Source organism: Podarcis vaucheri (assembly GCF_965113315.1).
Source record: "Podarcis vaucheri genome assembly, chromosome: 9".
NCBI lineage: Eukaryota > Metazoa > Chordata > Lepidosauria > Squamata > Lacertidae > Podarcis > Podarcis vaucheri.
Genome location: NC_138767.1, coordinates 72,065,468 through 72,078,227, shown reverse-complemented (window position 1 = coordinate 72,078,227; position 12,760 = coordinate 72,065,468). Strand labels below are relative to the sequence as shown.

The window sequence follows — 12,760 nt, the reverse complement described above, 5'->3', positions numbered from 1 at the left end:
GCTGTGGGTTAAACCACAGAGCCTAGGACTTGCCGATCAGAAGGTCGGCGGTTCGAATCCCCGCGACGGGGGGAGCTCCCATTGCTCGGTCCCTGCTCCTGCCAACCTAGCAGTTCGAAAGCACGTCAAAGTGCAAGTAGATAAATAGGTACCACTCCGGCGGGAAGGTAAATGGTGTTTCCATGTGCTGCTCTGGTTCTCCAGAAGTGGCTTAGTCATGCTGGCCACATGACCTGGAAGCTGTACGCCGGCTCCCTCAGCCAATAAAGCGAGGGAGCGCCGCAACCCCAGAGTTGATCATGACTGGACCTAATGATCAGGGGTCCCTTTACCTTTTTATATCCATAAGTGGGCCTGTACATTTGCTGTGAACTGCATTTGCCCCTTTGCTCCCCCCAAAAATATAAACTGGCTTCTTGTGATGTGGTAAGGGACAATGTATGGGTTGCAAACAGCTTCATCAACAACCCTTACCATCTCAAGCAATCATTTTTGTTGCTTTGGTAATCCAGCTAGTCCTGGCCAGGACTGAGTAGTTATGTATCCTGGCAATGATAATAAGAACACCAGGGTGTCCTAGGCAGGATAAGATCCTGTGGCATGTATCCCATTTGTCCAATAGCTGGGCCAGCCAATCCTGCAATGCCTGTGTCATACATAACTTGAAGTGGTGCTGGCTATCTGGTGGTTGCTCCCACAACACTCCCAGCAATGTACACATCTTCTGTTAAATGAACATGGTGCCATTATTTACCATACAAGGGAAAGCATTGCCACTGGAGGCTAGTGTAGTTGTCACTGTATGTTCACTCCAATCTTAGTAGGTGACAGTTGCAAATGTCACTGGGACTGTGCAGGAGCAACCATGAGATGACAGTAGCACAACTTCTGCAAGTGTCTTATACATGGAGTCAAAAGCCTGTGTTTGAGCTGCAGTATGGAAAAGGGTGTTTAATGTTACCTAGCCCATAGCTTGGTTGTAGTGTGTATGTGCTGCATACATACATTCCCTGACATAAAGAGTCCACAGAGCTAGGAAAGACCTCCATCTGAGACCTGGTGAGGAGTCACCAAACTGAAGAGGCAAGAAGCAGCAAGGTGGACCAGTGACGGCTCAATGTAAGGCATACGTGCGATTTCATTGATTCAATTGTTTTTGTTTCTACATATTGATAGTTTATGCTGAAATCTACCCCGGGATCATGGATTGATTTCACTACCCATGAAACTCATTCTTCTTCTGAGAACATTTTGCTGAACTGTTAAAGCTCCGTTTTACAGAGATGCTTGAACGTGCAATTGTATTTTTAAAAAATCTTATCACTTCCATTCTGATCTTGCAGGGATTGACATTTGGCTCTGGCAAGTTTTGCTAGGTAACTGTTACATATGGAGAATCATTGCAAAGCAAACCTCGTACTAATACTACAGCACATTCCACTAATACCTTTAGGCAGCATATATTTCCGTAGATGTCTCAGCATCATTTAATTTAGATATCAGGCTAACTGAAGATACATGTCTTTTTACAACGTATCCACAACTGTACAGCAGTCACAATGTGGGTAAGTAAGGCTACAGCTACAGCCTTGTGAAAATTTGTTTTTAACAAACACAAATCCTACAGAGTTTAATGGCACAAAACTAAACATGGTGCTGAACTTTGCAACTGAACTAATTGTGACTCAAAAGTGCTTACTTTTGCTGCATAGTGTCCATAGTATATCTTCAGCTTTTATTTTATTTTTTTCTGCATAAGCAAGCCAGAACTCCCCTGTGTTGGCACCCATATGAATTAGCAATTATGTTGTTAAAAGGTGACAAAATGTAGTCAGTTTAACAATGAAGGTTTCCAGCCTCCCACCTTCCATTCCCTGGATTTATCTGTGTCAAATGCAGCAGCCAAAACCCCCCGCGAAAAATGCACATGGATTTCAGATGCCACGGCCTGTCAATCACCCTCAAAGATGGTATAGTTTCCCTTATTTATAATCTTGCTCGAATGAGGTCAATTAAGGTGAATGTATCAGTAACCTCAAAGCACCCTTCCCCCAGCAAACACAGGAATTCAATGTCTGTCATGTCACACTTCAACAGCTAAGTGCAGGTTTCTTGCTAAAGTTGGACTTCAGAAAAATAAACTTCCTGAAACATTTGACAGGCAGTCCCTGAAAGAGCATCTCCAGCACTGCATATTCTGTCTTTACGTGTGACAACCTAATTGCAAGGCATGCTTCGGAATAGAGAAACAGGGTCAACAGACTTGGAGCAGCTGGAAAAAGGCTACAATTTACCATTCCACTTTCACTGGTCAAGCAGGACGATGCAGGGAATCAGACAATAGGTGCATAGAAAGGGAAACTTAAGGGCTGGAAGGAGAGTCTCTGTTCTTTATTACTATTCTTTGAAACGAGTACAAAGCTGCAACAGTTCAAGGCCTACCTGAGTTATACACACACATATGTAGCAATAATAATAATAATAATTTATTATTTGTACCCCGCCCATCTGGCTGGGTTTCCCCAGCCACTCTGGGCGGCTTCCATAGAAGCCAAAAATACAGTAAAATATCACAGATTAAAAAGTATATGGCAAACTTGAAGAAAAGATGGAAGGGAACACACAAAGAAAACTGCATAGCAAGAGTGGTAATGAAAACTGTTTTCCCACCCTTAGGGGAAAAATAAAAGGCTTCCCCACCCTCTATGTTTCCAGTCCTAAAGTTGGCAAATGTTATAATGCAGAAATGACCTTTTCTTGATGCCCAAATGAAATCTGTGATCTCATTAAAGGATAATCTAGGTCTTTGCCTGAAAAGGTAGATTCTCAGCATCATCCCCCAGGTTTGTGTTGTGGAGGTCAGTGGCTTAAAACTGATGCCACAGACTTCCAAGGTGCCGTGCTGATCGCTTTACTACTTTTCATTTGTAAAAATAGATTCTCATTCTCTCGCCATCCCTCTGCACTGTCTAGTTAAAACTGGATGGGTTCTCTCAATAGGTACACATTTTTCAAAAAGGCCTGCAGTGGCCATTTTGAAGCAATATAAGAAATAACTGTTCTATTTGGGGCAGGGGGTTTAAAAACAAAGGAAGTCTTCTCTTTGCAGTTTTCATTTCTCTCTAATGACTGGAGTGTCACTTTTTAAAAACAAATGGAATATCTGAAGTGAAGCACGCTGACTCTTGCCAATGTTGACCTGATAATAAAATCAATGCTTCTGGATATGGAACCACACTTCTAATCTGAGAGGCATTAGTAGCAAGTGTTCCTGTTATTAATTTATATTTGGCCTTTGAATGATGCCAGGTTTAACACTCCGAGTCCTGTAACTGTCCTCATCTGACTGTCCTCGTCGCAGATATCTGGCATTTGTCTATACATCTCTAACAGGTGCACCTTGCAAGCAATGTCTCTCCACCCCCCCCCCTTTTAAAAAAACACAGCCAACAGCTTATGGCAGTTATTACACAACTATACCCTTAGTTTTGTAATAAGCTTTAAGAGGATAAAGCAGTCACTAAACACAAAGGCTAATTATTGTGCCTTTCTTTTGCCCCCAGATCATTCTCACCCAACCCTCCAAACGCTTAGTTAAAGAGCAAACAATAAATTAGCTTAACTGCATCAATGATAATGAATCATCATAATTAAGCATCATTCTCCGTTAACCTTTTTGGAGCCTCGTGTGCTTTTCGAAGGTAATTTTTAAAACTAAATGATGGCCAGTGTGTGCGGGTGGGGGGAGGGCTGGATGTGTGCCATTTAAATTGCATTAGTGAAAACAATAATCTGTATTTAACAAGGTTGTTAAAGAGAGTCGAGGGAGGGAGAGGGAGGCGAGAGAGAGAGAGATGATCCCAAACACGGACAATATGCTTAAAGCAAACATAACACCATGTGCCTCCTCTTTATCAATCTTTGCAGCCTCGTCGTACATTACCTTCATTAAACAGAGAAACGCTGTGGGACGCTGATCAGTTACTGTGATGTACAGGCCTTTATGAAGGAGCAGGGAATCTCCTTGTTATGAACAAGGGGATCTCAAGTATTTTATATCAGAAGTGAATTTGGAGGGCCTCAAAAAAAGGGGGGAGAGAGCTGCCTATCGTACTTTAAGAGGAAAGGCGATTCCCCAGAGGAGCAGGAACAGCTTATAGCCAGTAACCAAACTGTCAGCACATAGGGTCAAAGCTCATGCCACTTTGAAAGATGGAACTAAGAAGCCACCTTATCTGTGATACAACTGACACAGATCCCTTCCTCTAAACAAGTAAAAACAACAAGAAGAAGAACCCAAACCCAAAAGCAAATAAACGGCTCATTGGCATAAATTATATTTTCTTGTTACCAGCCTGAAATTCCTGCAGGAACCCTGGTGATTAAAATAGATCATCACCATTTCCACAGACATTGGTTCCTCAAATAAGCTCCTAGCAGCGTTAGGAATAATGCATGATGGAAAAAACGAAGCCACGGCAGCCGAGACCCGTGCAACAAAAACCAAGACGGCAATCTATGATTCTAATCCACTGGATGCTCCCAGCTGCTCAGAAACAAATCAGGACTTCTGGAGCCAGCAAGTCACTCGCTTACCACTTTGACTCATAATAGCTACAGGACATATGAATTATCTATATCTCTTCCACTTTACTGAGTCAAAACAAGAGATGAAAAATTACGATATGCAAACAGAAGTCGGCAGATGCAAATATTTTAAACATGATTTTTGATGATGATAATTAACAATAATAATGGGAATATGCTATTATATATGCTTCCTGCCCGGAATACGTATATGTAGAAAGCATTAAAGGATTGTACCCAATAATATGTGCCCATGCACTAAAACAACATCTTCAGGGTTTTTTTTTAAAAAAAGGAGGGGGGTTGCGGAGAAGGGAATCACCAGTAGCTTTCTCTCCTGCCAAAGGAAGCATTTAAGGCTGGAATCCTGTGCACACTTAGTTAAAAGTAATCCCCATTAAAAGACTGAATGGAGATGCATAAGGAACGGCCTGTAAAAGTAGCTATCATTTGAGGCTTCTGTTTTGGGATAACCAGGGAGGGGGAAAGTTTTCCCTAAGTTGCTGGAACTTTCAGAGGCTACACCATTTCGAACTCGGATATTTATTTTGGTTTGGTTTTCCTGATTGCAAGCATTTAGACACCCTCAAGCCTCTGTTCCTATACTCCAGAGACTCCCAATGGGCTGCTTATTTTCTTCCCCACCCTTGCCTCCGTTCCCCCCTCCCCTTTATGAATTGTAACCAGCAGAAGCTGCAGGTTTGATGTATTGCCATCTATTTTTACTCAAGCAGCGGAGGCAGCAGCAGCAGCACCACGAGATCCTGCATAAACTATTCTCACGCTCCATCCTGTTGTCTCAGCGGCACAGAACCGAGGGAAGAGGACTCCTTAGCCCAAGCATTCCAGCAGAAGCGACAGGGCATCTCTTCCCAAAAATCACAGCACAAGAAGCCACATTCCCACAACACAGCAACCGATACGCAGCCCGTCTCGCTCCACGCACAAGCATCTCTGCTCTGCAGCCCATAACCCCATCTAAAATAAAACTACTTTTTTTTCTTTTTGCAAGTTTTAAAAGGCGAACGACAGCATTTCATCTGCCTCACGCACACAGAAAAAGAGGCAGTTTTTCCCCCAAGCCAGATGCCACTAAATGCCAATGGAAAGACTTCAGACATCGATTCATATCAATATCTCTGTGCATAAATATTGCATATGACTGGAAAGGGAGCCAAAGGCACATAAAAATAGTTTCCAACTGCAGGAGATCCCGATGACAGGAGCCAGTTGCCTTTCTTTTTTCTTTTTTTTTTAATTTGCTCAAGGAACCGGAGCGTAATCTTAAAATAGAAAGCCGGCGGGGTGGTGGGGGGGGGGGGTGGGAAGGTGGAGAGAAAAGAAAAACTTACAGGGTTAAAGATAAGATGCAACCTCGCTTCCATTCCAAAAGGGTTCTTTCTTCTAGCTACTTTCCGGCAAGGGAGGGGTGGGCAAGATTCAAAGCAACACAAGCGAAAAATAAAAAAGGGAGGAGGGGGGAGGGGAAAGGAAGAACAGGATACAAGGAAACAAGCCCTCCAGCTGGGTGAATTTGCACGCAAAAAAAAGAGGAGAGAGACCGTCCCCCAAAAGCTCACCTCGATGTCACTCCAAACAGAGTCCTGATTACACATGTCCCACGCCATCCAGCTCCTGAATGACGGCAGCAAAGCTTTGAAACTACAATCCACAGCCAGGGCGAGAGAGAGAGAAAGAGAGGGAGAGAGAGCAAATATACTCGCGCGCAGCCAAGCAGCCCCTTACTGAGAGTGAACCGAAGGCACCTGTCTTACTACTGTTCCAGTCACATGACAAAGCTATTAAAAAGTAGGCTGGCCTGTCACTCACCCAGCCGCTTGCTCTTGTGCCGCTGTGTGCTAAAGCCAAGTGACGTCACGCTCAGAGGCAGACCCAGGCTGGAGCCGAGTCAAGCCCGGTCCACGCGCGCGGGCGCGCACACACACACACGCGCATCTTTCCCAGGCGAAAACATGGGGATCGATTTATTTTTTTAAAAGCAGGTTCCCTCCCGCGGCACACCTCCAGAACTCTGCCGTGCCCAGATCCAATAAACTCAATCCATTTGCAAGGGGCTTTACAAAAAAAAAAATATTAAAATCCTTTCTCTTCTTGCGTCCACCCATCTTTTTTTCGTTTCCAAACCAAGGCAAACGGAGCAAAAGGCTGTTGGTTTTCGAAGTTTGGAAGGAGGCAGGAATAGGAGGCTTGATTTGGAGGCCGCTTGCCTCTTAAAAGACTAAACTTTTAAAGAGGTGAAGGTTGGGCTTTGGTTTTGTGCAGGGAAAGGAAAGAAGAAACTGTAGCAGCAACTGCGTCGGGAGTATTCTCTTTCCAACCGGATACCTCAAGCAGAAAGCTCTAGTCTTGAGCATGTTTAGGGAAACCCAACTCCCACAAAAGCTTACTCTCACGCAGTAATAGGACATGAAGGCTACTGCCTTCCTTGACTGTTTGTCCCATTGGTCAGGTAAACTGCAATCATACATGGAAACTCCATTTAACCATCACAGCTAACAGCTACTGATAGCCATATATCCTCTATGACTCACTCAGTCGCTCTGAAACTCCTAAGCATGATTTAAAGAAAGAAAAAACCCCATTGCTATATCAATATTTATAAAACAACTTTTTCAACATTTGTGCTATGTTAAATTGCACAGGCTGAATTAGCTGAAAGGAAAAAAGCAGCCCCGGAACCGTTGCGTGTCTGTTTTATACTCCTCAAAAGCAATGTTGTGATACACAACTACCATACTGGGTTGCTGTTGTGGTTTTTAACCTAAACAACTCAAATTCCTGTTTCCACATTTCCATGATCGGGAGAGGTTCTCCAGTGTTGCCTTGGGGCATATTTTTGTATAAACCAAATTGCACATTAACCCTGTTGCTGGCCTAGGCTATGCGTTTTCTTGGGAGGGCACAAAACATACTCCCAGATGGCAACTCCAAAGACTGTTTTCCCTTTCCAGACTTTTACAGGTGCATCTGTTTTATGACAACACAACGGAACGAACTCACAACAAACCCAGCACACCTTTCCCACAACAGGAAAAACAGGACTGCCCCCTCCACCTGAGTCTTAAATTTCTTTTCTTTTATTTCTTTTTTTTTAAGATTAAAAGCTGTACTTTTAATTAGCCGTGTGCCAAAGTCTCTCACACAAATTCTAAATGCGAGATCAGTCATGCTGCGCTACTAGTTAGAGTCACACTACCATAATGGATCATGCCTCTTTGTTATGAAATATTCATTTGGGTTGTCATTTGCAAATTTGAGTATTCTAAATGCTAAATGAATACAATTATTATCCAGAGACAGAATTGAATTGACAGACAGGAAGCGGTGATTCTTGAAACAGTCATTTTCTCCCAGATTCTATGTCCATTCAAAATATGAATCAAGCTGCAAGTAAATGTTTAACTATTTCTTGCCTTTCTCACCCGTTAAGGCTACTTTGCTGGCAAATGTAGAAAGGAAGTTAGGCAATGTAAAAAACCTATTGCTTTTGTTTTACATAGCAAACTCTCACTCCCCCAACCCCCTAAATGATAAAAAGGGTACAGACCCAATGAAGTCTATGGACTTCAGTAGTAACTCATGTCCACTATTTTCAATGAGTCTTCTCTGAATAAAACTAAGTTGCGTATCACCCACAGATTGCATTTTACTCATTTCTTTAAAGCAAAATGCACCGCGAATTCAAAGAAGCCATTCATAAAAGATTGGATGGTAAGATTTTGCTCTTCTCATGAAGAGAGAGAAAACAACAGAGTGAATTTATTTCAAATTATATGCTAATTTAATGGAGAAAAATGACAGCAAATTATTGGGACTAGGGGCAAAGGTTATTTACCTCTGCCCTTAGAAAACTCATCTGTGAAGTATGACGGCTGACTGGCAGAAATGGAGTAGATTTGTATTAATCAGTGGATCCAGTCTTGATGAAATAGTCTTCTGCCATACCTACTTATAATTGCGTTCACTGACTGTACCAAATCCATCACTTTTATGTTTATGTTCCATTCACACCTTTTATAGAATCATATTTATACTGCAACATCTTAGACTGCAGAGGGAAGGAGAAGCATATTTCAACCTGCCCGCGTTGTTTGTATTTTCTACAATTCCATTTCACTGCTTTTCTGTCAAATTAGCAAGTTAACTGACAAATAGATAACTACAAACTTAAGCAGCGGTTCAGAAATGATGGGGGGGGGACGACTTTCCTGGCGCATGCATTTCGAAGTCTTCCTGCGTGGAACAATGGTTGAAAGTATTAGGGAATTTTTCTACTGAGACAGGCCTACAGAACTGCATTTACAACAGAACTGACATCAAACAGTACCTTATACCTCTAGAAATATCGGCAGACTCACTCCAGCAAGGGTTTCCAATAGGAAGGCTGCCCCTTCCTCCCCCGGTTTTTAACAACTGCCTGGCTCATAAGTGATTAGTATAAATAGCTTCATTAGGGAGTTTCTATCACACTTCCTAAACGTAGTTTGCAACACTCGTAGATCTAATAATAAAAAGCAGGAAGGAATGGAGGAAATGAGAGAAAAAAGTGGTGCCAGTGGTGCACAGCCCACAACAGCTCACATCGCTCAGTTGGTTAGAGCATGGGGCTGATAACGCCAAGGTAACAGGTTCGATTCCTGTATGGGACAGCTGCATATTCTTGCTTTTCAAGGGGTTGGATTAGATGATCTGCAGGGTCCCCTGCAACTCCACAATTTTATGATTAACAGTTTATCCAGTTAGAAAATGTGCTTATTCCCCCAAAAGGTTAGTCTCTCTCACACACCCTATTCTAACCACTACAGCGCTGTAGCTCTTCTCTGGGGTGAATCTCATTTATGTATTTTTAAGCTGCCTTTCGGGACTAGTTACCGCCCCTGCCCCCCAGGCAGTTTGCAATTAGTCGATAAAACAATCAGTTTACAACTTATTAAAAACAGCAAAACGATAAAACATCAACACAGCAGCAGCGAACAAAACGATCAGGGGCAGATATAATCACATGAAAAACATTACGTTTTGATATGGAAGTTCAGTACGTATGCGGTTTATATTATATTGGTGATGGCCCATTCACACATACAAACCATTATTTGATCTTGACTCACAGAGTGATGAAAATGCATGGGAGGAAAACCTGATGTACAGTGGTACCTCAGGTTACAAACGCTTCAGGTTACAAACGCTTCAGGTTACGGACTCCTCTAACCCGGAAGTAGTACCTCGGGTTAAGAACTTTGCTTCAGGATGAGAACAGAAATCGTGCGGCGGCAGCAGGAGCCCCCATTATCTAAAGTGGTACCTCAGGTTAAGAACAGTTTCAGGTTAAGAATGGACCTCCAAAACGAATTAAGTTCTCAACCAGAGGTACCACTGTACAAACAAGAATGGATACAGTTTACCCCTCCCCCTAAAAAGGAGTAAGAATGTCAATTTATGGAAGTAGCAGGGGAGATTTACCTAGAGATTAGGAGTCTTCACTTTTAGTTGGGTGGTATTAAAACATTGCTGCAAATTAAATATAAAGTTAAATGCAGGCAGCATATAACACGATGCTCCTCTGCTGCTTACTTCAAGAGTAACTGCCTCCCTAGTTCAGAACTTTCAAAAGGGAAGTTGTTTGTAATGCTGAATTTTTTCCAGTTCCAAGGCAAATTTCTGCAGCCTCGCCTCTCTGTCCCCACTTCCCAGCCTCTGCAGTTGGGCTCTTTTTCCCCACTAGGTTTTTCAATAAATAAAAATATCCTGCCAATAATCTGAACAGCATTTATACAGGGATAGCTAAACGTTTTTGGAAGTGTCCAAACACTTGTGATACCAGTGAGGAACAAGTATATAGAGTAATTTATGTGCCAGGAAAAGAAGGCTTATTGTGCACCTCTGCTTTTCCACTCCACATCACAGTGCCCTTGAAGAAACCATTAGGCACTACTTCCTTTCAGATAGCAGCTCCTTCACCACTAATGTAAAAGACTATGAAAATTAACTGAGCATCACTTAACTACACTGCAGTACATTATGTACTTGTTCTTCAACTGTCCATGAGGTGGCACTGTTGCTTTTATGGAACTCTGCAATATGATAGGCGATCTGATTAAAAGAACAGCAAAGGGAATTTCCATACTTGTAAAAGATCCAACTAACGGGGCAGTTGCTCTTTTAATTTACCTCTGCCTTTCCTTTCCCTGCTAGACAGTAAGTTTTCAGGTGGGGGCATGGATTTTAAAAACAACTTTGTGCAGTGCCTAGCTACTATAGGAACTTAGCAAATAATGGGAGAAGAACCATTTTTATCCCAGTTATTAAGCAGATTCCTGATTAAATCACTGCAGCTTACTCATTCCCATGCTTTATTTGACAGGGAAGGGATCTTGCCATGCTCACATGACTCACAGGCTAGTGTGGAAATATCCACTGCTGTCTTTTCCATCCAGCTGAGGTCAATTTCTCTCTAGTTCCTGTTTCTCCAGCCAATGCCAGCATATCTCCCACATGCAGGAGCCTTAAAAATCACTATAGTTACAAAACTGGTGATTGCATTACGGCGGCCATAATTTTTGAGTTTCATGTCGAGTACACACTGCAACACAGTACAGAGTCAAGAATGCATTTGCTCCCCCCACCCCAGATGATCTTTCTTGAATTTCTAATTACATACTGGACCATTAGGTCCAGTCACGGGCGACTCTGGGGTTGCGGCACTCATCTCACTTTATTGGCCGAGGGAGCCGGCGTACAGCTTCCGGGTCACGTGGCCAGCATGACCAAGCTGCTTCTGGTGAACCAGAGCAGCGCACGGAAACACTGTTTACCTTCCCACTGGAGCAGTACCTATTTATCTACTTGCACTTTGATGGGCTTTTGAACTGCTAGGTTGGCGGGAGCAGGGACTGAGCAGCGGGAGCTCACCCCATCGTGGGGATTTGAACCGCCGACCTTCTGATCAGCAAGCCCTAGGCTCTGTGGTTTAACCCACAGCGCCACTATACATACACGCACATGTTTCACATTTGTTCTTGCTCTTCTGAGCTGACTTCCCTCCTTCCTCCTTCCGGCTTTTTTATGTCGTCTTTAACTTTTTGCATTGTCTCTGTCCATTTTATATATAATTGTTCTTCTTCAATTCCCCCCCCCATAAAATGTCTGTAAACAAATAAATCTTTCTATATATACAATTCTTGTCTATATTCATTTACAAATATTGTTCAACCATAGTCCTAAGATACATTTTCAATTCATTTTGATATTATTATCTAGTACATTTCTTGTGTTTCCCGTTATGAGGTTTATTTTAATTCTACTGGGTTCCCTACTTCACATCGTCTTCTCTATATATAACATAAATTTTCCCCATTCCTTTTGATATGTTTCATCACCCTGAATGCATTTGCAATGGTAAAGAGTTCCAGCTTCCGTTTTTTAAAAAATGAATAGAGATAGATAGATAGATAGATAGATGATAGATAGATAGATGATAGGTAGATAGATGATAGGTAGATAGATAGATGATAGATAAAAGCAAGTTTCCCATCCTCATTGAAAAAAGTTTGAAGAAAGTTTGAAAACGTGGGGACAGTAATTACTGACATCACTTAGAGCCAAGAGATAAGGCTCTGCTCTTATGAGTAAAGGGCAGCAGAACTTTACCGAAAAGCTGGGTTAGCACAAATGGATGCCCTATATGCAGTATATTTACCGTATTAATTTTTTATTAGAAAATGCAATGCTCCTCTCTTGTCTTTTTCATGTCTCAGTTTTCTGCTCAGACCTTCTGTTGTGATGCATTACTACCCCTTTCCCTGAGCTCTTCCCCCTGCACCCCACATCCCAGTCAGGCACAACCAGTCACTATACCTCCTCTGGCCAAACCACTATCTTTGCACTCCCTCACACTCACGCAAAACATGAGCCTGTGCTTTGCAGTGCTGACCACGCATGTGGGCTGAGTTGCATAAAGCTGCCTCCACAGTCTGTCAGCTTTGGAGAAGCAAAACGCTGCTGGCTGCCACATGCGATATTTTCTCCTCCCTACACCAGTATCTCAAGCTGTAAAATAAACCAAGCAGCTTGAGTAGCAGACTACAGATGCGACTCATATCCTTTCTGTGGTAAGGCAGTCAGAACCGTATGCAGTATTCTGGCTACACCTGTT

General features: G+C 42.6%; 1 protein-coding gene across 6 annotated transcripts in view; it reads right to left on the bottom strand.

The window, feature by feature from the left end:
• PPARGC1A (PPARG coactivator 1 alpha) overlaps positions 1–12,760 on the bottom strand; it is a 663,528-nt gene that overhangs the window by 116,118 nt on the left and 534,650 nt on the right. Inside the window, exon 1 of one of the 6 annotated variants that reach the window (XM_082237369.1) lies at positions 6,418–6,436. The exons of 3 other annotated variants lie outside the window; for them this stretch is intronic. Coding sequence is in view for 2 of the 3 variants with exons in the window: in XM_082237365.1 (XP_082093491.1) it covers positions 6,168–6,215 (48 nt within the window). In the remaining variant the exon portion in view is untranslated. Of the gene's footprint in view, positions 1–5,939; positions 6,089–6,167; positions 6,355–6,417; positions 6,437–12,760 lie in introns of those variants that run through there. 2 more of the 6 variants (XM_082237365.1, XM_082237366.1) reach the window with 2 other exon arrangements.